The sequence below is a fragment of the Chelonia mydas genome, chromosome 5, assembly GCF_015237465.2.
Source record: "Chelonia mydas isolate rCheMyd1 chromosome 5, rCheMyd1.pri.v2, whole genome shotgun sequence".
Taxonomy (NCBI): Eukaryota; Metazoa; Chordata; order Testudines; family Cheloniidae; genus Chelonia; species Chelonia mydas.
In genome coordinates, this window is record NC_051245.2 from 82,154,727 (window position 1) to 82,182,177 (window position 27,451).

The following is a 27,451-nucleotide window of genomic DNA, read 5'->3' on the forward strand; positions in this document are numbered from 1 at the left end:
GGCTTCAGCAACCGGCAGAGTGAGGCCAGCTGAGTTGTGTAGACTCCCACAAAGGGTGTCTTGCTTCCGGCAGATGTCCCAGATACCAGGCCATTCAATTCCACCACAAAAATAGTTGCGTAAAATATTGTGTGTTCTCTCTGACCTGACAGTGATGGGACTGTTCTGCTTAACTGGGCTTGTGGAAATATCCAGAATGAGCTGTGGCTTGTGTCCAGTAAACCTCTCTTCATGGTGCAGCAAAATGCCTATCTGTTAGAATGAGAAAGGGAGAGGATGTGTGGTTCCCTGGCCCCCTTTAATGTTAAACTTTAAAAAATTCGGGTTTGTGTTCCTAATTGACACTTTTTATGTTGGTTGCCAGAAGGGATGGAAGAAAGGAGGAAGGAGCCAGGGAATTTGTGTTTCTGGTACATTTTGGGACTGTTGCAATGTCTTCAGGAAAATTAGAACAGAGAGCCAGATTCTCAGCTGGTGTAAACTGGCATAGCGCCAGTGACTTCTGTGCAGCTGTGCTGATTTTCACCCTCTGAGGATCTGGCCCACGAAGAATTTTTAAAATGAAGCAGAGTATTTTGCATTTTATGTCATGAAATAAGGAGGAGATAAGAAATGATAGCAAAGATTCAGCCACCTGAGCTGGACTGATTTCTTGGAGCTAGAAGACGGCTGATTCTCTTTAACATTGCTTTTTTCTCTTCACTGCCCTGTTTCTAATCTTATGCCTCTTTATCTGGTCTTTGCTGGGAGGAGGGACTGTGTTAGACTAACATGGATTTCCGAGGAACTCTGAGCACCTTTCTGTCCAAATCAAGCTACCAATTATCCCCAAATGCACAGAAAAATCCTTATTCACATTGGTCAGTGAAAATGTACAAGACCCCGGCTTTTCTACAAATATTCTGCTCCTAATGTGGACAAGGCTTTCCATTCTGCTTGCTGGATTTCATCTTACTTTATATGAATTTCAGAACTCATCCCTGTTGCCTAGGGTCTCATTCACCACTGCCTTGCACCATATGATGTCATTTACATAGGTGCAAATTAGACTGCACAAAGTATGAATGACTCCACGGGATACAAGGCTTATTTCCTCCCATCTTCCTCTCTTGATCTCATATTTCCAGAACTATGCTAATCTTTCTCCATGTGGTTATCTCATCTCTCATCTCTTTCCGTGGGCCAGATTCCAGTTGGAGCTGATTTGGCTCCCTGTCTGTGGAAGTGCATAGTTTTTTAAAGTGCCTTCCTCCAGCCAACCTTAAACAGAGAGCACTACGCAGAGCTCAAGCTCTTTTCTGTCAGGATATCTCAAACTGGGGGTGAGTCTCAATTTTGCCTGAGTTGTACTTGGATCAGGAGTGGAGTGGGGCAGGAGTGTACAGGGGATTTTGTCATATCTTGGCATCTCCCCATATTCTTGGGCAATCTGTGGGCCAATTTGACTATTAGTGTAAAATAGAATATCATTGGTGTGCTCTAACTTCTCACTCTGCTGCAAAGGTCCAACCACCTGTTCCTGCTATGCTGGGGGCTGTGAGGATGGGTGAAGGAGAGCTGACTGTGATACTGCAATAAATTTAATATTGGCCTCAATCCTATGCACAGGGATGGATTGGGGGGTAGGGGTGGGGAAACAGTTGCATAATCCAGCTGTATCTATATCAGTAATCAAGTTTTTGGAAATTATTATTATTATTACATAAGAACATAAGAATGGCCATACTGGGTCAGACAAAGGTCCATCCAGCTCAGTATCCTGTCTGCTGACAGTGGCCAATGCCAGGTGCCCCAGAGGGAGTAAACCTAACAGGTAATGATCTAGTGATCTCTCTCCTGCCATCCATCTCCACCCTCTGACAAACAGAGGCTAGGGACACCATTCCTTACCCATCCTGGCTAATAGCCACTGATGGACTTAACCTCCATGAATTTATCCAGTTCTCTTTTAAACCCTGTTATAGTCCTAGCCTTCACAACCTCCTCAGGCAAGGAGTTCCACAGGTTGACTGTGCTCTGAGTGAAGAAGAACTTCCTTTTATTTGTTTTAAACCTACTACCCATTAATTTCATTTGGTGGCCCCTAGTTCTTATATTATGGGAACAAGTAAATAACTTTTCCGTATTCACTTTCTCCACACCACTCATGATTTTATAGACCTCTATTATATCCCCCCTTAGTCTCCTCTTTTCCAAGCTGAAAAGTCCTAGCCTCTTTAATCTCTCCTCATATGGGACCCGTTCCAAACCCCTAATCATTTTAGTTGCCCTTTTCTGAACCTTTTCTAATGCCAGTATATCTTTTTTGAGATGAGGGGACCACATCTGTATGCAGTATTCTAGATGTGGGCGTACCATGGGTTTATACAAGGGCACTAAGATATTCTCTGTCTTATTCTCTATCCCTTTTTTAATGATTCCTAACATCCCGTTTGCTTTTTTGACTGCCGCTGCACACTGCGTGGACGTCTTCAGAGAACTATCCACGATGACTCCCAGATCTTTCTCCTGATTAGTTGTAGCTAAATTAGCCCCCATCATATTGTATGTATGGGTGGGGTTATTTTTTCCAATGTGCATTACTTTACATTTATCCACATTAAATTTCATTTGCCATTTTGTTGCCCAATCACTTAGTTTTGTGAGATCTTTTTGAAGTTCTTCACAGTCTGCTTTGGTCTTAACTATCTTGAGCAGTTTAGTGTCATCTGCAAACTTTGCCACCTCACTATTTACCCCTTTCTCCAGATCATTTATGAATAAGTTGAATAGGATTGGTCCTAGGACTGACCCTTGGGGAACACCACTAGTTACACCTCTCCATTCTGAAAATTTACCATTTATTCCTACCCTTTGTTCCCTGTCTTTTACCCAGTTCTCAATCCATGAAAGGATCTTCCCTCTTATCCCACAACAACTTAATTTACATACAAGCCTTTGGTGAGGGACCTTGTCAAAGGCTTTCTGGAAATCTAAGTACACTATGTCCACTGGATCCCCCTTGTCCATGTGTTTGTTGACCCCCTCAAAGAACTCTAATAGATTAGTAAGACATGATCTCCCTTTACAGAAACCATGTTGACTTTTGCGCAACAATTTATGTTCTTCTATGTGTCTGACAATTTTATTCTTTACTATTGTTTCAACTGATTTGCCTGGTACTGATGTTAGACTGTAATTGCCAGGATCACCTCTATAGCCCTTCTTAAATATTGGCATTACATTAACTATCTTCTAGTCATTGGGTACAGTAACTGATTTAAAGGACAGGTTACAAACCATAGTTAATAGTTCCGCAATTTCACATTTGAGTTCTTTCAGAACTCTTGGGTGAATAAAGAAAAGGAGTACTTGTGGCACCTTAGAGACTAACCAATTTATTTGAGCATAAGCTTTCGTGAGCTACAGCTCACTTCATCGGATGCATACTGTGGAAAGTATAGAAGATCTTATTATATACACATAAAGCATGAAAAAATACCTCCTCCCACCCCACTCTCCTGCTGGTAATAGCTTATCTAAAGTGATCACTCTCCTTACAATGTGTATGATAATCAAGTTGGGCCAACTTGATTATCATACACATTGTAAGGAGAGTGATCACTTTAGATAAGCTATTACCAGCAGGAGAGTGGGGTGGGAGGAGGTATTTTTTCATGCTTTATGTGTATATAATAAGATCTTCTATACTTTCCACAGTATGCATCCGATGAAGTGAGCTGTAGCTCACGAAAGCTTATGCTCAAATAAATTGGTTAGTCTCTAAGGTGCCACAAGTACTCCTTTTGTTTTTGCGAATACAGACTAACATGGCTGTTACTCTGAAATCTTGGGTGAATGCCATCTGGTCCCGGTGACTTGTTACTCTTAAGTTTCTCAATTAATTCCAAAACCTCCTCTAGTGACACTTCAATCTGTGACAATTCCTCAGATTTGTCACCTACCAATGACAGCTCAGGTTTGGGAATCTCCCTAACATCCTCAGCCATGAAGACTGAAGCAAAGAATTTATTTAGTTTCTCCGCGATGACTTTATTGTCTTTAAGTGCTACTTTTGTATCTTGATCGTCTCGGGGCCCCACTGGTTGTTTAGCAGGCTTCCTGCTTCTGATGTACTTAAAAATCATTTTGTTATTACCTTTAGAGTTTTTGGCTAGCTGTTCTTCAAAATTCTTTTTGGCTTTTCTTATTACATTTTTACATTTAATTTGGCAGTGTTTATGCTCCTTTTTATTTACCTCACTAGGATTTGACTTCCACCTTTTAAAAGATGCCTTTTTATCTCTCACTGCTTCTTTTACATGGTTGTTAAGCCACGGTGACTCTTTTTTAGTTCTTTTACTGTGTTTTTTAATTTGGAGTATACGTTTAAGTTGAGCCTCTATTATGGTGTCTTTGAAAAGTGTCCATGCAGCTTGCAGGGATTTCATTCTAGTCACTTTTCAGAGTAGCAGCTGTGTTAGTCTGTATCCGCAAAAAGAAAAGGAGGACTTGTGGCACCTTAGAGACTAACAAATTTATTTGAGCATAAGCTTTCGTGAGCTACAGCTCACTTCATCGGAATGCATTCAGTGGAAAATACAGTGAGGAGATTTATATACACAGAGAACATGAAACAACGGGTGTTACCATACACACTGTAAGGAGAGTGATCAGGTAAGGTGAGCTATTACCAGCAGGAGAGCGGGGGGGGGGGGGGGGGGGGGAACCTTTTGTAGTGATAATCAAGGTGGGCCATTTCCAGCAGTTGACAAGAACGTCTGAGGAACAGCGGCGGGGGGGGGGGGGGGAAGGAGGGGGGAATAAACATGGGGAAGTAGTTTTACTTTGTGTAATGACCCATCCACTCCCAGTCTTTATTCAAGCCTAAGTTAATTGTATCCAGTTTGTAAATTAATTCCAATTCAGCAGTCTCCCGTTGGAGTCTGTTTCTGAAGTCTTTTTGTTGAAGAATTGCCACTTTTAGGTCTGTAATCAAGTGACCAAAGAGATTGAAGTGTTCTCCGACTGGTTTTTGAATGTTATAATTCTTGACGTCTGATTTGTGTCCATTTATTCTTTTACGTAGAGACTGTCCAGTTTGACCAATGTACCTGGCAGAGGGGCATTGCTGGCACATGATGACATATATCACATTGGTAGATGTGCAGGTGAACGAGCCTCTGATATTGTGGCTGATGTGATTAGGCCCTATGATGGTGTCCCCTGAGTAGATATGTGGGCACAGTTGGTAACGGGCTTTGTTGCAAGGATAGGTTCCTGGGTTAGTGGTTCTGTTGTGTGGTGTGTGGTTGCTGGTGAGTATTTGCTTCAGGTTGGGCGGCTGTCTGTAAGCAAGGACTGGCCTGTCTCCCAAGATCTGTGAGGGTGATGGGTCGTCCTTCAGGTTAGGTTGTAGATCCTTGATGATGCGTTGGAGAGGTTTTAGTTGGGGGCTGAAGGTGATGGCTAGTGGCATTCTGTTATTTTCTTTGTTGGGCCTGTCCTGTAGTTGGTAACTTCTGGGTACTCTTCTGGCTCTGTCAATCTGTTTCTTCACTTCAGCAGGTGGGTATAGTAGTTGTAAGAATGCTTGATAGAGATCTTGTAGGTGTTTATCTCTGTCTGGGGGGTTGGAGCAAATGTGGTTGTATCGTAGAGCTTGGCTATAGACAATAGATTGTGTGGTGTGGTCTGGATGTCACTGTACCTTTTAATTTCTGTTTAACTAACCTCCTCATTTTTGCATAGTTCCCCTTTCTGAAATTAAATGCCACAGTGTTGGGCTGTTGAGGTGTTCTTCCCACCACAGGAATGTTAAATGTTATTATATTATGGTCACTATTTCCAAGCGGTCCTGTTACAGTTACCTCTTGGACCAGACCCTGCGCTCCACTCAGGACTAGATCGAGAGTTTCCTCTCCCCTTGTGGGTTCCTGTACCAACTGCTCCAAGAAGCAGTCATTTAAAGTATCGAGAAATTTTGTCTCTGCGTTTCATCCTGAGGTGACATATACCTACTCAATATGGGGATAATTGAAATCCCCTACTATTATTGAGTTTTTTATTTTGATAGCCTCTCTAATCTCCCTTAGCATTTCATCGTCACTATCACGGTCCTGGTCAGGTGGTCGATAATAGATCTCTACTGTTATATTCTTATTAGAGCAAGGAATTACTATCCACAGAGATTCTATGGAACATGTGGATTCATTTAAGATTTTTATTTCATTTGATTCTACATTTTCTTTCACATATAATGCCACTCCCCCCACCGCACGATCTGTTCTGTCCTTCCGGTATATTTTGTACCCCGGAATGATTGTGTCCCATTGATTGTCCTCACTCCACCAGGTTTCTGCGATGCCTATTATATCAATATCATCCTTTAACACGAGGCACTCTAGTTCACCCATCTTATTATTTAGACTTCTAGCATTTGTGTACAAGCACAAATAAGTTATTAGTTATTAATAGTAGTTATTCATTTTATTGCTCTGAGGCCACACCCAAGATGTGGCCCACATTTTGCTTGGTGCTGTTCATACATAATGAAAAGACAGTCTCTGCCCCAGGGAGCTTACAATTCAAGTATACAATGAGAGACAACAAGTGGATTCAGCAAACAGACAGGGGACCAAAGGCAGCCATGAGACAATGATTTCCTTCTTGTCTTCCCCTTTAGTGATTTGTATAAAGAATTTTCTGTGCATGTGGTATTCATGGAAGGTACTGGATTGACAGCTGTGAAGACTGAAGCTCTCTGCTAATACAGTCCCAGTGCAGAATGGTAGTAACAATGCAAGGTTCCCTCCATTTGCGCACCAGTTTGCTTCAGCATTGAGTCCCCCTACAGGAGGGAGATTTCAGACTCTATGCTCATTCATATCTCGCTCTCTTTCTGACAAGTTTACAATCTCAGTCTCTGTTTGATGGCAGCTGCAGCCTTTTCATTTGCAAAACACAGTTTATTTTCAAATGAGTCATTATATTTCCTACCACTGATGGAAACATAACGAAATCTCTGTTTTATTTTTTCATTGATATTCCTTGATGGAAACATATTAGTGTTTTAAAATCCCCAAAATGGCTAAACGAGCATTACTTCTGCTTTTGGAACTCACAACAGATTGTTAACAAAGTAATATTATTTCCTACACACAGTGCAAGGAGTCTACATACTGCAAACAGGGAGTTCTAAAATGCGAGCTAAATCGTCTTGTGTTGTGTAAGTCATGCTATGCTCAAGGCTTATTAACTGGGATGTTGTAAGTAGTTTTTTTACTTTTCACGGAGTGCGAGGTGAGATGATATAGCAAAACGATAATGTAATACAGACTGCAGATATAAACTTTTACAGTAACTTTACTTAATAGCTACCTAAGCAAGGTCAAAGCTCTGTTTCCATATAGTAATTGAGCCTTGATCTTTATGCATTGACATTAGAGAATGTTGTTGTTATTTCATAGATTAGAGAGGAAAAGTTAACAGAATGCTGTCCATTAATTATTTTATAGTTTGCCATTTTTCTTTCCTCCCATTACCTGAAATACATCCTAAGAAGCTTGAAATAACATTCTTCAGCATTCAAACATGTCAGTCCAATCAATGGGAAAAGGAGAAAAAACAATAGCTATAGAAGGGACATTAAGGACCAGTTTCATGTCATGTGGGTGTATCTCTGTTGGGGGTCCTGCATATTTGCCTGTAAGGACATTGGGTGGCAACCTGTTCACACTACAGATAGGTTTCCAAAAGCTTGAAAGCATCTAAATTTTCCATAGGCTTAAGTGTTGGGTCTAAACTGCAAAATCCCACTGAAAGTCAATTGGACCTGGGCTCCTTAGGCACTTCTGTAATTTTTACCTCTTATAATTTTTGTTAAAGTGCTTGTTTTTGTAAACAAGAATGTAAGCATTAAAACAATATTAACATAATCTTTCTTGTACACGAAAACCAAGCTTCAATGACTGCTGATAAAACATCAGTGTCTGTACTAGTACGGTAAGTACAGTACAAAAGGCATGAAGAATTTAAGATATGCGTCTTTTAGATTAGTGTTGAAAAACTGCCAAGGGTCTTGTGCATACAGAAAAATGCTGTTGGAACAACATCCACATGACTGGACTTGTTGAAACATGTCCAAACCAAATCACTCATTACCAGATGATTTCATCCAATCAAGTCTGAGGCAAGTGCAGTTTTGATTCTGGAGGGAGCTAATATATCAAAACAAGAAAATAGACTTCAGGAGCTAAATTAATTCATAGAATATCAGAGTTGGAAGGGCATCTAGTCCAAAACCCCCTGCTCAAAGCAAGACCACTCCCCAACTTTTTTGCCCCAGATGGCCCCCTCAGGGATTGAACTCACAAGCCTGGGTTTAGCAGGCCAATGCTCAAACCACTGAGCTATCCCTTCCACTTCTGTGATTTAATTCCAGGGAAGTAGGATTATACTAGGGATGAATTTTACTAACATCATAGCATGTTTTTTTATTATTGTGATAAATTATTGTATGCCATCTTTCTTAAGAGATTAGCTACAGCCTTGTGAAGGCCAGTCTGGAATTATTTAATAGTTTCTCTGTACCTCAGTAGATTTTCAACAAAAGGCATGTCCACTTAGCACTTGGGTAGTTAATGGCCATGCCAGCATATTGATTAGACACTGTAGATCGACTCTGACTTTCCTCATGCTATCCCATTCAAAACAATAGGGATGCAGGGTGCAGATATTGTCCTGCCTTCTCATCCTGTGTCATAAGGATCTATCATCCGGCTGCAAAATATTTACTATGGGCCCCTCAGCCTGAGAGAAACTTTTATCTTTTTTCCCTTGTGGGCAGGTTCCTGGGGAAAAGAATTCTTCCTGCTCCCCGGTACAACCAATGCAAACCAAAACCAGTATTCCATTCAAGTGAGTAGGAAGAGAAGGAAGCAGTATCAGGAGTGTCGATGAGTACGTGAGGGCTGCTAACCCTAGGCTGAGTTTGTTAGGCCCGAGGCCTCCAGGCTGCATTGAGACATGGGCAGAAAAGACACTTTGAGAAGTATTGTAGCATCTACACAGTTTGAGAAATTGTAAAACCAAGGTTCTTAAGAACAATTTCACTTACTACGTTTCCGTTGCTGTCCAGCACAGTCAGACCCTGGTCTTCTTTAGGGCCTCTAGGGGGTATCATAGTAAGACTACTACTGCTAAAAATAAGGGAAAAATAAAAGGGGGAAACTTCATTTAAGTGTTCAGAATTAAGAACTGTACAGTGAAAACTGAATATTGTTTTCTTTTGGTCATGTTCCATAATAAGAGTACAAGGTGATCACTTGTTGACATTGATGTCTGTGAAACAAAACAAAACAAAAAAATGCAAATACATCTTCACACAGCATGTAGTTAACTTTAGCCTTCATTCCAGCACTCACAGATCATCTGGTTCCTTTTTGATCAGAGAAGTCTAACTTTCTGATACTGTTAAACACATCTAATGTTTTTCATTTATTGGTACTAAGAGCACACTTTACAGACCCTGGCCACTAGAATATTTTCTGAATTATTTTTCATTGGATCCTGATTCATATTTAATGAATATTGATTATGTTTTTAGTCACACTAGTTCACGAAGTGGAAGCTTGAATAAATAATAACACTCCTCTTTGTACTGGGATCATCAAATATTTTTTTTTACAGTTTATAAATAAGGCTATGGGTATTTTTAGTATAAGTCATGGACAGGTCACGGGAAATAAACAAAAATTCACGGCCCGTGACCTGTTCATGACTTATACTAAAAATACCTGTGATTAAATTTGGTAGGGGGAGGGGGAATGCTGGGGGAGCATGGGAGGACCCCTGCAAGGGCGGGGTGCCCGTGGCCAGCAGCATTAGCTGCTGGTTGGCGGGGGACCACTCCCTGGGGCCATGGACTGCGGCTGCTCCAGCTGGCCAGGGACTGCTGCCTGGGGCTGCAGACTGCAGCTGCTCTGGCCGGCCACCTGAGGACTGCTGCCTGGGGTCACGGATTGCGGCTGCTCTGGCTGGCTGCCTGGGGACCATTGCAGGGGCTACAGGAGCAGCGGGTGGTATGCTGTCCCTGGGGCTCCTCCAGCGGCTGGTGTGGCTGTCTCGGGGCCACCTGAGCAGCTGGCCCCAGAGCCCTGGGGTCAGCCACCCTAGTCCATGGAGAAGTCATGGAGGTCGTGGAAAGACATGAAATCCGTGACTTCTGCAACCTCTGTGATAGACATGGGGCCCGAGTTATAAATGATGAAATGTTCTTTTTAATAAAAAAAATCTTTCCCCTTACCAGAGGTAAGCAGAGTCTCACTTTAAATAAAACTGAGTGCCCTGTATGAAAGTTCAGCCTATTTGTGGCCAGTTAAAGAGTATTCTCTCTGAAGCGAACTGCAGAGTCCTTTACAGATTCTGTTTGACCAAAACTCAAAGCAAAAATCAGCCACCTCTCTATGTTCTCAATGTCTGATACTATAGATCAGTGATTTTAATGGACTTGTGGGGGTGCTAGTCTCAGGAAATTGGTCATTGGAAAAAATATTTTTATTTTTTTATGGAGGGGAATGCACATACTATGGTCAGTGTCCTTAATACACAGGCTAGAATGGACAATTTCTGATTTATTTCTGAAAGTTAAGTGGAATGGGCACCTCCAGGACCCAAGGACAGTAGGAGAAGGTCATGTACCACACACTGGTTTTCGAATGCTGGGCTGGGGCTTTTTTGCTCACTATGAGCTATCTTGTGGCATTTACACTGTATCATTACGTCGAGGGCAGAGGAGTGCTTTCCTACCCAGAAAGAGCACGAGGAAAGACTGTCTTTAAGAGTTTTGCCAGGGGATTGGCCCATGAAGAAGGGCTATACCCAGATTTAAAATTTCTACTAAAACACTGTCATTATAATCCCATATGTTTAGGGACTACAAACCCTGTGATGATAAATTTCCCCTCTGAATTAAAATTTAACCTCTGAGTCTAAGAAAGAATTCATTTTCTGTAACATAAATGGAAAATTCATTATGAGAATTAAATTCTAAACCATAAGATAAAATAATATTAGGAGCAACTAAGTGTTTAATCTATTTTGCCTTATCTTAATTTCTGACAAGCTGTTTGTCACTTTTCTAAGACTAGGATTTTCTCTTCCTAAAACTCCATAAATCCTTTCCTATAAAAATGGGTAATTATGCCCTGCTCATGATCTTGCTTTTACTCCTATAAATTTGCATCAAACATAGTATATTTGTTTACCTAGGCAGACATGATCATTGACTTCCTAGATAGGACAGCATATCACTCCACTGTACTTCACTTTGATTAAAAGTAAAACACTATGTAAATGGTGTTTCTGTTTAGAGTTTAAAAAGGCTAAGGTTCAACCTCAAAATACAGTTCCGTTGACCTCAACAAGGGACAGGCTCAAGACACAAAACATACATCCACGTCTGCGTCATGATTTCAGACTTCTCCATAGTTCAAAGGTTCTTGGATCTGCACTTTTGATTTTGGTCCATCTGTACTTTGAACAGCTCATTTTGATTGATTTCAAATGTTTAATACAGTTCTTGGGATTGTCAATGTGCTAATGCCTTCATTCAAACAATTTCTCTGATCATGGCACTAAAAAGAATTTATGCTATAAACAGCTGCATGTGAAAAGAGAGGTTTATGTGATTATGGTCATAATTCATAAAATATAGAAGCTACATAGTAATTTGGAATTAATTTATTCATAACAGCAGAAAAACATTCTTCTTGCATATTAAAGATTTTGATACTTTAATCTTTCTCTTTTCCTGAATTTCTGGTGTTCTGTATAGCATGTATGCATTATTTTAGCATTGTAAGTGCCCTAACTATTTACTTTTTTAGGCTCTACAAAATGTTTGGGTCTCCTTTAAATAGATTATCAGAATCCTCACGATGATATCAAAGCTGTCCTCCAACTTTCCTGAATAACTGTGTGTTTGAACAGAATCCTGAATTATACTGTTTCTTTAGTGGCTAAGCATTTTACTAGTGCAGATTCATCCCCTTACCTAGCGCTGAAGGTTGGGCAACTACTGCATCCTTCATAATTTGTAAAGTTTTGAAAAAGTTGTTTTTTTTGCTCTGGAAAGAGGAGATGTGGACCTTGTGCGACTTCTTTAAAGAAGTCACAAAGGAGGGCCTTTTTTTGTGATCCTTCTCAGTGGCAGAAATAGAGCATTAACTTGTTCTCAGCCTGGTGTCTTCAGTGTCTGTCCACATGAGATTCTCATCTCAAACCTCACTAAACCGAGTTTGTAAGAGGCTGGCAGCAGCTCAATACTTAACTAGTTACATGGTACCAAATTTTGCACTCTCTTGTGTAGACTTTGTTGAAAGCCCTGGATGTGCTGTAAGTTCACTGAAGCAATGTACCTGGAACATTTTGAAAATTATTCTGCCATGTGATCTGTCTACTTTAGACAAGAAAAGATGCTCTTTACAGCTAGGTCCTCCATGTTAAATGGATTAAGAACAGACTGACTGACAGGTTTGAAAAATAGTTGTCAATGTGGAATCATCATTACATTGGGTGTGTTGCTAGTGGGTTTCTGTAGGGATTGGGAGTAGACCACGTACTAGTTAACATTTTGATCAATGAGGTGGAAGTAAATATAAAACCAATGCTGATAAAAATTTACAGATGACACAAAGATTGGGGGGGTGGTAAATAATGAGGAGAGGAGGGCAGTTATACAGAGTAATTTGGATTGCTTGGTAAGCTGGGCCTAGTCAAACAAAATGAGTTTTAATACAGCCAAATGCAAGGCTATACATTTTGGAACAAAGAATGCAGGCTATACCTACAGAATAGACAACTGTATCTTGGAAAGCAGTGATTCCAAAAAGGATTTTAGGCTCATAGCAGACAAACAACAGAACACGAGCTCCCAGTGTGACGCTGTGACAAAAAGAGCTAATATGATCCTTGGAAGTATGAACAGGGAAAGTGTGACTAGGAACTGAGAAATGAGAGCAATACTGGAATACTGTGACCTGTTCTGGTGTCCACATTTTAAAAATGATATTGAAAAATTGGAGAGGACGCAGAAAAGAGGCACAAAAATGGTTTGAAGGGTTGAAAAAAATGCCTTACATTGAGAAAATTAAGGAGCTCAATCTACATAGTTTATCAAAAAGAAGAATGAGAGCTCGCTTGATTACTGCGTGTAAGTAGCTTAGTAGGGAGAAAATACAAGGAACTCATTAATCTAATTTAGCAGAGAAAGGCCAAACAAAACAAAATAAAAAGCAATGGCTGGAAGTTAAATTCAGACAAATTCAAAGAAAAAACAAGGCAACATTTTTAACAGTCAGGGTGATTAACTATTGGACAAACTACCAAGGGGAATGGTGGGTTCTCTACCTCTCGATATCTTCAAAGCAAGACTGGATCTCTTTCTGGAAAATGTTTGTTGGTCAAACACAAGTTATTGGGCTCAATACAGGGTAGAGTGGGTGAAAATCTCTGCTCAGTGTTACATAGGAGGTCAGACTAGGTGATCTAATGGTCCCTTCTGGCCTTAAAATGGATGAATGCTGGTGACACTAGATCTAAGCAATCAGGTGTAGGTTGACCCAAATATATTACTAAATTCATTACATGGTACTATCTAAGCACTTGTTTCAATTTAAGGTCTGATCCTGCACCACTGAAATCAGTATGGGTTTTACCATTGGCTTAACTGGGAACATGATCAGGCATTTTCTCTGGGTAAATTATAGTTAATTTACTTATCCACTTGTGCCTCCTCAGATGTTTAGCCAATAGGAAGCTTTCTGGTTGTACAAGGTTTCAAACAGTTCAGTTAACATTGCTGGAAAGATAAAATCAAACACCCAAGGAATACAATGCTCAACACAGTGGAACCCCAATCCTGACTATGGCCTCTGAGCACTATTGTAATCCTAATAAATAATAATACCAAAGTCAGGTGGATTTGTGAAACTCCCTGAAGCCACAACTATAATCTCAGAAACATCTCACAGTTTATTCTTACTAAGAAGTGGGTCTTATCTGTGAGTTTCCAGACCTCTGAGCCGAGTAAAAAATGGATACAGCTTTCAGTTGTAGAGCTAAAACAACTCCAGACACATTCTGCTCTTGTATGTGAGTGTGGGGCTGCCGCTAATGGAATGCTTTTATAAAAACTGTTTCCACATAAGTGACAGTGAGGAGTATTGTACTGTTTGGCTCAGTGTACACTGTGCTAGTGGTGGTCATGGTTGAGATAGGAAACGTTTATGTTGTTGGGTGAACTGTCTGGAGTTTCCCATTTTAGAGGAGCACTGTTTATGCCTTATAATATTCCTCACCATCCAGAAAGTTAAACTTATATGTGTTTTAATAACAAAGGCCCCATGTATTATGCTACATAAACATGGACTAAATTTGTCAGAAATGCTTATCTAGAAATTGCCAGTTCTGCGCATGCATGCTGAGGGAACAGAACCCTTGTATAATGGTTTCTCTCTGATATTCTAGCTCCTGGACTAAATAACGGTCACCTGTCCTAACTAATATTACCACACAGGCTATCCTAGCCTGGATTAAACTGGCATGGAGAGGACTGCTGACTACATTACATTGAAGTACAGATTATACTCTCCTTGTAGCATGAAGCAACCGTCCAACGTACATGCTGAGGTGCAGTACTGCTCTGAAACATGAATAACAATAGCATTGTGGGGATTTCATATTCTGTCAATGACTTCTAAAGCAACTTTGCCCAATTTATCAGTCAAAAGATCTCCTTCAAACTGCAGTTGGTTTCTTTCTTTCTGGCACACCATTAGGCATAGGTTCAAATATATCTTCAGTAATAACTTTTATTATAACTAATATTTTAGAGACAATGGGATTGCATGTGTGTTATGGAGGATGGAGTTTGGCCTGAAAATTTTCCATTCTTACAGCACATGCAGCCGAAGGAAAGAACCCGCTTGACTTTCACATCCCAGGCTCAGTTTGCAATCTTTTGACTTGTAAAGTGAATACATTTGATTTGGAATCACTGAGAGATAATAAACATGGAATCCCAGGACTTATTGTATTGATTACATCCAGGTGAAATATTTTTGGTAGAAACTTTTTGGGGAGAAAAATTCAGATTTTTGTGACACAAAAATGTTTTGCAAATTTGCGTCAGTTTTGCCAAATATTTCATTTTGGGAGGGAAACAAATTCTGAAAAAATCTAAACTTTTCATTTTGACATTTTTGAAACATTTCATTTTATGGTTTGTAATAACTTTTCATTTCAAAATTTCCTGTAATTTTATCTTTCACAAAAATAAAAAAATGTCTAAAGCTGGTCAAAATTCAGCATTAGGTTTCAACTTTGTCAAAACAAAACATTTCATTCAACCTGAAATGATTTTTTTTTTCTTTTTGAACTGTAGATAATTTACATTTTTGGTCCAACCTGAAATTTGTTTTTGTTTACTTTTCAAAATTGCCAATGAACCAAACAATTTGTTATTTTCAGTTTTAGTATAAATTCCTTTTTCAGAGTATAATAAACTTTAATGGATTGATTCTCCTCTTGTTACACACAAATTATTTCCATTAACATTAGTAGGAATAATACACATGCATAGATGGGCGAAATGAATCGTCATGTGCATGTGACTTCAGAAGGGAAAAAATCTGTCTCTTGTTTTTTAGTCTTTTGGCTTAGAGAGCTGCTTTATTCTACAAAGTTACCGTTCTGGAAATTCACCTAACTCTTTCGAGGACAGTAAGTGCTGGAGCCAGAAGCACAAGGAAAGCCACCTCTTGATTGATTTCTGCCAACTGTTTGGGCTGTAAAGAGCAGTGATAAGCTCTCTGTGTGTTTAGGAATGAGTGATGGTGGGTTTGAAGACACTGGGAGTTTTTCTGTTGACTTCAATGGAGCCAGGCTTTCATTCTGAGGGTTTTGGCATTAGGGGCAGGGAATCCATTTCCTAATTTTTTCCCAAATAACGTTGTAAAATAATATGTAGTTGGGTATAAAAATTTCTCATTCTTCAACCCAGTTCCCCAAATACCACCACTGCTTTTAGCCTTCGCCCTGTGACACTGATGTCAGCGCTCAGATGGGTGGGCAAGTGATGACATCACAAATAACTGATGAGGTTACAATAGGTGGCTCAGCCTGAAACCCCAGTCTCTGGTGCTGATGGCTTAATGTAGTTGACCTCCTCCCAAGAGAAACACGCAACAAGCAGACAAAGGGCCAGGAATATCTGCCCACTCAGGTTAGCCCAGCCTCTGGATGAGGAGTCAGTATTAGAGGGGAAAGGGATCAGTTCTGATTTTAGTTATCCCTTGGACTAAATCCAGAGACACTACATTCAGTAAATTCTTTTGGGATTTCAGATGAGTGTCTCTGGATTTACCCAGGTGAGCAATCTGGTTCTTCCTTAGAGTTCTGGAAGCACTGGGAGTACTTTAAAAACCCTATCAGCCCCAAAGAAACTTGAAGGACAGAACCAGTGAGTGAAGGGACGTGGGTGTCGATAGGACATGATGGAAATTTCCAAGAAGCCTAAGGAGCTTAGACACTCAAATCCCTTTAAAAATCAACAGAATTGGAGTGCCCAGCTCCCTTGTATTGCTTTGAAAATCCTGGCATTTTCTCTCTCAAGCCTAAATCCAATAGTCCTGAGTCTGAATCAATTGTCAATTAATGGAATATTGACAAACGGTCAGAAGAGGCTATAGAGCTATGTCTGGGGAATTAGTGAGAGGGAGAGTTTGATTGATCTGGGTTTGATTTTAAGCTCAGCCAAAGACTTAAACTAGGATTTTCAGATCTGCCTAAGGGGATTTGACAACCAGTCTCCATTTAATTTTAATGGGCATTGGATGTCCTAATTGCTTAGACAGCATTCAAAATCTCAGACTTCATTTCTCCATCCCTTAGTTCCCCATCGATAAAATGGGAATAATTCCCTTCCTCAGAGGCTAAATTCAGGGATGTGGTGAGGCTCAGATACTATGGTAAGAGGGGCCTAAATAGGGAGCTATGGTCTGACCTACCAACTTCATTCACTGCGGGGAGAAAGCAGACCATGCAGGAATCTTTGGGTAGAATCCCAAAGTTTGTGTGATGCTGGAGCTCTGACTATGGTTGTGGTTTCCAAAGCTGTCCAGAGGATTTAGGCTGCCCAATTTCTATACATTTTAATAGAATAAGACTGACACACTCCGTCTCCACAAATCCCAACTCTCTAGAAATAACGCCCACCCATTTCTCGTCTCTCCCCAGACACCCCACTCCTAAATTCCAGTTGTCTTTATGTAAATATCATTATGACCCCAACAACGTAGTCTCAGGGTGAAGGGGTTGTAGTGGTGATGTCTTGGTGGGGAGGCCCAGCCTAACAGTCTCCCTCTTTCCCTAGCTGGAGGATGTCGGAGTTGGAGAAAGCCTTCCGTAAATTTGCCACGTATGGTGACACGGCTGCCACTGGCAATGATATGACAGGCAAGAACTTTTCCAAGATGTTGAAGGATTGTGGTGTGATGGACGGGAAGGCCGTGACCAGCACCGATGTCGATATTGTATTCAACAAAGTCAAGTGAGTGGGCAATGGAGAAGAGAATGGAGCAACAGATAAGGGTGGGAAGGGAAAAACAAAGAGGGGTGAAGAGCTCGTTCCCCAGTGTGATGAGTGTAGTGGGGATGTTCTGGACTTTTTGCTGCCACTGCAGCTGCCTGGCCCAGTGGTAACTTCCCGTGTCTGTTCCCCTCTCACTGCAGGACCAAAGGCGCTCGCACCATCAACTTCGCTGAGTTCCAGCAGGCCATGAAGGAACTGTGTGGCAAGCGGTTCAAGGGCAAGTCTCCTGAGGAGGCCCTGCAGGCTGTGTACGCACTGATGGAGGGCAAAGAGCCAGCCAACGTGGGTGTAACGGTGAGTTACCAGCTCTCCCTAAGGTGTCCCTAACCTGGCACCCCCTCACTTCCCTGCCCCAGCACCAGATCTCCCTGCCCTCTGTACAGACCCTACTTGGGGCAGGAATGAACCCGCTATGAGGGCTCTTCTTCCCTTCCACCTGCCCAAGATCCCACTTCACTCAGGAAAAGAATGAGCATAATGTGAGGCATCCCACCACAGAGATATAACACCCCACTCAGGGCAGGAACTAACCTAATGTGAGTTTCATGGAGATATTACATTCCCCGGAGACAGGAATGAGCCCAGTACAACCCCCACACAGGCCCCAACCTTTGGGATAGGCCTGAAACTATTGTGACCTCCACCCTCAATTCTGCTGACTTTTGCTGTCTCTTGCAGAAAACCACCACAGCTGGTGGGGTTGATAGACTGACAGACACCAGCAAATACACAGGCTCCCACAAGGAACGGTTTGATGAGAGCGGCAAGGGGAAAGGGATAGCTGGACGTGAAGACGTGACCGATAACAGTGGCTATGTTGGGGCCTACAAGGGAGCTGGCACCTATGACAAGAAACACTAGAGTTGGCACTGCACCTTAGGAAGCCCTACACCCTGTCATCTCCTGTAGCCTAGGAGGGAGGCCATTAAACATCTCATGCTCAGTGCACCTTGGCTTCTTTGTGTGTGTTACTCCTGGGGGAATACTGCGCCACTCCATGCACACAGAATTCATGTCCCTCACAGATTTCTTTGCTTATCTGCGGAAAAAATGACTTCTGACATGGAAGCAAAGGGAAGCCTCAAGAGCAGTCATGTGCCCCTCCCCAGCACTGCAGGTGTGTTGATTCGGGCACCCGGAACAACAGGCAGAGAGGTAAATTACTGTGGGGGTGCGGGAGGCTGGGGTTGACCTGGCTGGAGGCTCCTACCCTGTGCTGAACTCAGCTGCTAGTTCTGGTTGGGTTGGGGTGTTTCTGGGACAGGCCAGGCCTTGTGCTTTATCTGGGTTGGGTGCAGCCTCACCGCCAACTCTGTGTTGGGGGTGGCTTCAGGGTGATCTCCCATCCCACTGCAATGCTGGAGCCTCCACATTTATTTATTGACAAATAAAATATGCAGAATTTTAAAATATTGTGTGCAGAATTTTTAGGCACAGAATTCCTTCAGGAATAGTGTATGTGTGGGTGTTTGACTCCCAAATAAGGTTGCCTCGTGTCCGGTTTTTGACTGGAACGTCCAGTCAAAAAAGTGACCCTGGCAGCTCCAGTCAGCACTGCTGACTAGGCTGTTAAAAGTCCAGTTGGTGGTGGGGGTATGAGCACGGGACCTGCTGCAGCTTTCTCTGTGGAGCTCAGGCGTGGTGCGAGCCCTGGTGGGCACGTATCCCAGCAGAAAGGCTGGGAAAGGCATTTGGCTGCAGGCTGGAGCCAGCAGTGTTAATCCGGGGCAGTAGCTGCCGCAGTGGCCAGGGTGGATCTCTGAGGACCGGGCACTGTGGCCTTTAGGAACTGCTTTCAGCCCCCTCCCTGACCCGCAGAATGCCCCCTGGCCGATGGGAGCAGAAAGAAGAGCCAGCCCAGCTCCCCATGGATTACATGAAGCTGGCATGAAGGCAGGGGGCCAGGGCGAGCTGTCGCTGGCTGTCCCATAGCCTGTTCCCAGAGGCTGCTGTGCCGGGCTTGTTTCAGGACCATGCAACCAGAAGGTAAGGGGCTGTGGGCTTATCAGTCTCCTCCCGAATGGGCTGCCCTGAAGCATAGGACTAAAGTTGGGCTGCTCTCCCTGGGAACGGGTCCGAGCAGAGCCGGGCAGCAGCTGGGCATGGAGGCCCGAGGCAGTGGCTGGAGTGGGGGGAAAAAGGAGAGGGGCTGGGGATCACTGCAAAGGGTGTGGGGATGAGGAGGGAATCTGCAGCAACTCTCTCCCTGGAGCTGCTGTGATTTGGGCTACACTAGGGGCGCAGCAAGCCAGGGGCAGCAGTGAGGTATGTGTGTGTGTCACTTGTGGGGAATTCACTCCCCTTCTCCCCTCCCACCCCCCGCATTCCGGAGAACAAGATAAACTTTTGTCCTTGGTGCACTGGCCAAGCCATGTGTCCAGGATTCATGGCAGATAGAGCAGCCTCTGAGCCCCTGGAAATGCCAGAGCAGTGCTGATGTGGCTGCTATTTAAGGGGCCCCTGCGAACTGACCCAGCGAGAGCCGCCTGGAGCCTGCACCCCAAACCCCCTCCCATGCCCCTGCCACAACTCAGCACCCCCTCCCAGACCCAACCCCGAGCTCCCTCTCACACTTGGCCCCAGCCCAGACCCCCCTCCTGCACCCCAAACCCCTCAGCACCACCCCAGAACCTGCACCCCCAGCTGGAGCCCTCATCCCCTCCCACACCCCAACCCCCTGCCACAGCCTGGAGCCCCCTCCCACACTCCAAACCCCTTGGCCCCAGCCCAGACCCCCCTAACTCCTCATCCCCAGCCCCACCCCAGAGTCTGCACCCCAAGTCAGAGCCCTCAGCTCCCCCTACCCCAGCCCGGTGAAAAGGAGCAAGTGAGCCGGGGGGGGGGGGGTAGGAGCAAGGGATGGAGTGATCAGGGACAGGGCCTTGGAGAATAGGAAGGACCTTGGGGCAAGGCGTGGGGCAAGGGTGTTCGGTTTTCTGCAATTAGAAAGTTGGCAACCTTACTCTCAAGTCTAGGATTACAAGGGGCCAGAACAGCTGGTAAAATACCTGGATGCGGGACTGGAGGAGTCCCATCCAAATATGAACAGGTCCAGCCCAGCTCAGTGCAGGATCCTGACACCATGCTGTTTTGGCTGCTGTCTGGTGGAATCCTCAGCTCTATTTTCAGGATCATGTTTATCAAAGCTCCCACTAGTTATAGAGATTAAAAGGAGCAGGAATGAAGCTAGCTCTAGAGTGCTGCAGAGAATGGCAGAAAGCCAATGCGAGGAGATGCTGATCTGGGTTGTCAATACAGATGGGTTCTGTTCATAGAGGAAAGAGAGGGGAGGGGTTGCTAGAGTTTTTCAATCCAGTAGCAATATAGGGCTTATGAAACATGTATGTTTAGTCCTGATTCCACTCTTTGGTGTGATTTAGTAGTTAGAACAGGAGGGAAGCAAGGAATCAGGACTCCTGGGTTCTCTTCTCAGCTGTTTATGGGGAGCGAGCTCTTACATGATAAACAAGAGGGTAAGTCAGGACTCCTATAGCTGCTCTGCCACAGTTCCTGTATGACCTCAAGCAAATCACTAAAGCTTTGTGCCTCAGTTTCCCCATGTGTAAAATTGGGCTAATCTTATTTTCTCCCACCCAACAGACCAAATCCAAGCTTAGTTATACCAGTGTAAATGTGCAGTAACTCCAGTCAAGTTAATGGCATTACTCCAAGTTTACATATCAGTAATTGACCAGAAAAGATAGCCCTTAATCTATCATGTCTATTTAGATTATGAATGCATTCCTCCCATACCTACCTATGCACGCTGTAGAACAAGGGTTCTCAAATGTCCTTGCACCACAACCCCCTTCTGACAACAAAAATTACTATACGACCCCAGGAGAGGGGACTGAAGCCTGAGCCCTCCCAAGTCCTGTGGCCCTGGGTGAGGGTGCCAAAGCCTGAGCCCCAATGCCCTAGGGGTGTGTGTGTGTGTGTAGCTAAAGACCAAGGGCTTCAGTCCCACGCAGGGGGCTTATAACCTGAGCCCCACCATTCAGGGCCCCAGCAAGTCCAATGCCAACCCTGGTGACGCCATTCAAACGTGGTTGTGACCCGCTTTGAAGGTCTAACCCACAGTTTGAGAACCAGTGCCCTAGAACAAGAAGGGAGAGTATTGGCAGTGGGTGAACATGCTGTTGGGAAAGGCTAGCTCCTGGCCTCCCCTTCTGGCCAAGGCCCTGCCCCTGCCACCTACCCCCGCTGAAGCCCAGAACACACACTCCTCCATGCCTGCTGGCCTCCCTCGCATGCCCCCCGTGGTGGGCAGGCGGATGGCACGGCCGGAGCACCCTCCAGTCCCAGACAGGTGGTGTGGTGGGAGCACCCCCAACCCAGAGTGTGGGATGGGTGGCACGGTCCCAGCCCTGGGCCTTATGTGCACCGGCCCCAGCCTCTCAGCCACAGAAGAATGGGAAGGGAATGGAAGCAGGCAGAAGGGAGCATGGGGGACACGGAACTTGGGTGGAGCCACACCAGGCTGTTTGGGGAGGCACAGTCTTCCCCTGCCTATGCTACCTGCCCATGTGGGCGAGCCAAATCACAGCTGGGCTATGAAGAGCAGCAGTCCCAGCAACACAGAATCCCCTATTAGTAATCTAGGAAGGCAGGGATGACCAGGGTATGAAGTGATGCACTTGAGGAATCACAGCACCCCCTTAGCATCTGTCTGGGGAGAAGCAACAGGAGTGGGTGGAGAGGGGAGTAATGCATGCAGCACAGTGCTCCCTGGTACGAGGTTTGACAGATGACGCACTGCCAAGGTAATGAGGGTGGCACCTGTAGCTTCACACTGCCCCCTTGTGTTAGGCTGTGGTGACAGGGCACAGCCAGGGTGGTGGCATGCCCAGCTACATAGTGTCCCTTCACAGGCAGGCTGGTGAGACAGGGCATGACCAGGGGACAAAGGAGGCTTATTGCCATTTTTTTCCTGTCCCTCAGTGCTGGCAACTTTAGAGGCTTCAAATACTTCAGCTAGGATATGGGATACAGCAGGGGTTCTCAAATTGGGGGGTCATGAGGGTATTATATGGGGGGCACAAGCGGTCAGCCTGCACCCCCAAACCCTGCTTTGCATCCAGCATTTATAATGGTGTTAAATATATTAAAAAGTGTTTTTAATTTATAAGGGGGGGGGGTTGCACTCAGAGGCTTGCTATGTGAAAGGGGTCACTAGTACAAAAGTTTGAGAACCACTGGGATACAGCATGTACCAACCTCCTTTGAATATCCTCCTTCATTACCCACATTCACCGTCTGGCATGACAGTTGACTCTAACCCCATGTGACTTCCCCTCCTAAACTGGGGGAAGGTGTCAAGGGTGTTAGGAAGGGGAGGGGCAGTAAAACTTTAGTTAAGGAGGCAGTGGAGCCCTGAAGGATTTGAGGGGAGGATTTCCCCTGGGGCTGTCATTGCTCTCTGCCCTCTAGCCCCTGCCTGGTCTGGTCCTCTGCATGTATCCAATTGCATCCTGCTGTGGAGCAGAGAAACATTAAATGCAGGGGACTCCATTTTGGGGGGAGGAGCAGTCATGGAGGGTCTCCCCTTTGGCATGCGTGAGGAGGGAATTGGGGACTCCTGGTTAGTGTAGGTGGGAGGCCTGGGGCAATATGTTAAGATATGGAAATGCACAGAAATACCTAAACAACCTTAACCTGCCCTGTAGTGACAAAACAAAATGGGTGTGTGTCTCATTAAAAATAAATTTAATCAACTCTGTAACCACAATCACTAAAAGGCCTTAATCATAATCATATGGTTAGTGCATGGTGTCACTACAGGGCAGAGTTAAGGTTGTTTAGGTGCCATAACTGTATTTCCATATCTTAACACATTTGGATATCTTTTAATGTCAAAGCTTAACTCCAAATTTCACAGGTTTATAATGTTTGGTTTAGGAATAATTGCCACAGCTCTGTAACAGATTTTAGCCTACATGACTGATACCTATTATTATTAATTTATATTACTGTAACACCCCTAGTCACAGGACGTCATTGTGCTAGACCCTTCACAAACTGAACAAAAAACAGCCCCTTCCCAAAGAGCTTATATGCTCTCAACCTTAACTCCATCTTTACATAGTATTTGTCTGCAAATAGAATCTGAATTTTAAATATTTTATATGTATAAATATATTAAATACTTATCAGTTACATTTTCAGCCATGGTAGAAACATTACCTAGTTACTATAATCCTAACCTATGTAGTTAGGGTCAATTAACATATAGTTGTAAAGTGCTTTGAGATCCCTGAGTGCAAAGATGAGAAGACCCATGTATTTTTCTTGGAGAAAATATGTAGTAGAGAGAAACACGAACAATATTTCAAAATAGTAGGGGAAATAAACTAAGAACATATGGAGGAAAATACAAGCCTCATCCTTGCATTTTATGGCAGAACTCTGAATAGTCAACACACAGCATCTGTCCTCAGCGCTGCTTGTTTTAGTACATTATGTCCTGTACAATACTGCAAGCAAAGTACATGTACGTTAAGAGAGATGAGGACATTATCCAAAAAAGCTATTGCACCAGATGAAACAATCATAGAACATTCTCTTGTCACTTTGTTTTCCAGGGCAAACCAGTGTTTTGTTTATACAGTCAGCAGGCAACTGCAACGAGTATAATATTTCACAGCTACTTTGTTGGCTCTCTTATTTGCTTCCTGAAACAGCTCTGCTTGCCTAATATTGTACTTAGTGTTCAGGAGTCAATGTGACTCAGAGGTTGTGGAACTAATAAGGGTAATAGCATTCCCCCACATAGAGACCCATTGCTCCACTCTCACCATTGCCCCATTCTGGGTGGTAATGGTAGAAGCCATCCCCATAGGGCATACCCTCAGTGCTCTTTGGGAAGGCTAGGGCCTCCTTCCTTTCCAGCCCAGTGCTTCCTTTCTTCCAATGGGCCGCAAGCCATCCCAGAGGAGAGAGGTCTCAACCCCCCACTCCCCACAGAATACAAGCAGAGAACTATGTGTGAGTACGCCCTCCTGACACTACAGCAGAGTGTTCTGTGTGTGGGGGCCTTTACAAACGACCTCTCAGTTTGTGCTCTCCTTCCCCATTATGGTGGAGCCAATCTGTGAGGAGATCCCTTCAGGAACTACAGAGGGAACCTCTGTCATAATTGCTCCTTGCCCGTGAACTGTCACTCTTCCCAAGTGATAGAGACTCTTCTAGCATCACACAGACCTTCTACCAGCTGGACTGGTAAAATCATTTGGACAAAATTCTACTAATGTCAAGGGGAAAGGGAAACACTAGAACCCCAGCTGTTCCAGCTCTTCTGGATTTCTTAAAAGATGACCATGCAAAAACTCTGCTCTTACAGAAAAAAAACCCAAAAACAGTATTCTGAGGATAATCTTCATATTCTAGTGTTGTTGGTAACTAAGATTTAACTCTTTCTTCCACACACCACAGAAAAGTCTCTTTTTGCCTTGGCTTACAGTGGCAATGGTCCTCAAGGCCCTGAAATAAACTTGTGAATAAAAAAGCTGATCATAAGAAACGGCATCTTCTTTTGTCTCAAAACAAGAAAGCTACAAATTTTGACTCCTACAGAAAACATTTAACTCCCCCCCTCCCCGCAGTTCTGCTGAACTCAGGAACTACAAAACAGATGGAGTTCACATCAGCTACTAAATTTCCAGAAATATAAATCAGAGGTTTGATTTCAGGATTACTTTACAGCCTGTATGCATTGTATACAGTATATACTGTCACAAAGTATCTGCTGAACAAATTGAACAGCTAGGAATTTAATATACAGGTATACAATAGGCAGATTTTTGAAGGGAACAGTTTGGACGCAACAAAAAAGAATTGCACAATAATTTCCTGGTATAAAGTTATGAAACAAATTCAAGAGGGTTTTTTTTTTTTTTTGTAAAAAAAGCTTGCACAGAAGCAGCTGTGGAAGCTTTGGGAACAAATTGTGAACTTTGTACTTGTGTTTGTGTGTACTGCAAGTTCTGTTTGGCATTAAAATGGATACAATCAGACAATTGAGGGTGACTTTCTGAGGCATGACTTACTCCATACTTCATCCATCCTTTAACCTAAATTGTGCCGCACTGTATCACTAAGAAGAATCAGTACTTCTTCTACTTGCTCAATATATGCAAAAACTATGAATGGGTCAAGAATGCCGGACTCACAATCCATAGTGTCTAAGCCCTTTCACTCTCTGTGAGTGGACGGACAGAGTCAGAGTCTATTGAAGAATTTAAAAATAGTACCGGAGCCAGGCAGGGTTCTGCAATAGCACAGCAAGGATAGAGCCTACAATTGAATATATAAAGAAAAAAGGGGCTGTCCTAGCATTCTGAAAGACAGGAGCAGCCATGCAATATACAATATCTTGTTTGGCCTGGATTTTTACAATTACATTGCCAAGTGTCGTACAGTCGCTGTGTATTGCAGTGTGCAGAACCCCTACCTGATTTTTAAAAAAGTGGTTGCTAAATGAAAGAGGGCAAGCTTTTGGTTTGTTTTTTTTTGGGGGGTGGGGGTGGGGGCAAACTTTTCAGATACACAGTGGGCACAATTGAAAAGTTTCCTTTTACCTGGTTTTCCATTCAGCATGAGCGTAATGGTTTTAGTGATACTGCTGTTGTAGAGAAAGAATATTGCACAAACTACCACATTATTCCAAATGTGGAAAAGAAAACCATTTATGTGCATGCACAGTAGTGCAGTCATGTCTTCAAAACAGACATGTAAATGTGCATTCAGAGAAGCAACTGCACTCCTAATATTGTAGTTTTTGTCTGTGTGCCAAATTACTTGCTGTGCTTTTAAACCTTTATTTTGAAAAGGGGAAGGCAGCCATTGCAACACCTCTTCCATGTCCCTTCCCCACCATCTGGCGCTGGGCAGAAGCACTGGGAGGCTAGTGCTGCATCCTCTCCAGGGTGTTCCTCTAGCCCTGAGGGACATTCAAGGAGAGTGAATGTGGCTGGCCTTTGTGCAGAGATGCCAGGCTGAGGGAGTCTTGCACCCATTCTCATTCTTGCAGGGACAAGCTGCCACTGAAGTTGGTTACTCGTATGGCAGTGTAAAGCATTTATTATGATGGGCAGTCTTTGGTATCTGTATATTTATACCTGCTGGCTGTAAAAGAGTTCATTGAAATGAGAGCTATGAGTGTGATGGTCCATCAAGGCATTGCGCTCTGTGGAAAAGCTGAGGAGACTGAAGGGAAATGGTGAATGTGCCAATCTCTCAGCCATTCAAAAAGGTAATGACTAGGCTCAGTGAATATTTCAGTGTATGTTAAGGTGTCTAGCTGCTTTTCACCTGAACTAATAGGTAGGGCTAAGGCACAGGGGAAATGTGGGTGATTGCTATAACTATTACCCTAACCTGAGATAACATTCTATCAATTTAGTATTGATATTTAATACCGTTGCTTTCATTTATGTTTCTAGAGGCAAGCTAAGCTACCCGAGACTGACAGGCCACAGCTTTGTTAAAATTCATGAGCGAAGCAACATTGGATAGTGCTTGGATGGGATGGGAGACTTCCATGGAACAACTGGATGCTCCAAGCAGGGAGGTATTGATTTAATAGGTGGCATGCATCCCTCTGAGTCAGTACTCAAGCCCTGAAGGCTAGCTGTAATCCTTGAGGTGCTTTCCTTCACTGTGGTCATTAAAATACCCCAGGATACTTTTTGCAAGAATTAGAGGTGCATTTTCCTGGACAAAATTTATTGCAGGAAATTACATACAGTTAGCCTAAGATTTCCACTCTCATTCATTTGGTTACAATATCCTTTTCTTCTTGCCCTAACTTGTGCAGTCTGT

The 27,451-nt window shown here is 43.4% G+C and overlaps 1 protein-coding gene across 4 annotated transcripts in view; it reads left to right on the forward strand.

The window, feature by feature from the left end:
* Positions 1–18,798, forward strand: part of LOC102938391 (tubulin polymerization-promoting protein family member 2) — a 33,818-nt gene extending 15,020 nt beyond the window's left edge. For 2 of the 4 annotated variants that reach the window (XM_043547434.1, XM_037901669.2), the window contains 3 exons: positions 17,414–17,590; positions 17,773–17,926; positions 18,311–18,798. In XM_043547434.1, the coding sequence (XP_043403369.1) occupies positions 17,414–17,590; positions 17,773–17,926; positions 18,311–18,493 (514 nt within the window). In that variant the 3' untranslated portion in view covers positions 18,494–18,798. Of the gene's footprint in view, positions 1–4,600; positions 4,657–13,795; positions 14,671–17,413; positions 17,591–17,772; positions 17,927–18,310 lie in introns of those variants that run through there. The other 2 variants (XM_037901671.2, XM_037901670.2) reach the window with 2 other exon arrangements.
* Positions 18,799–27,451: the final 8,653 nt, after the last annotated feature.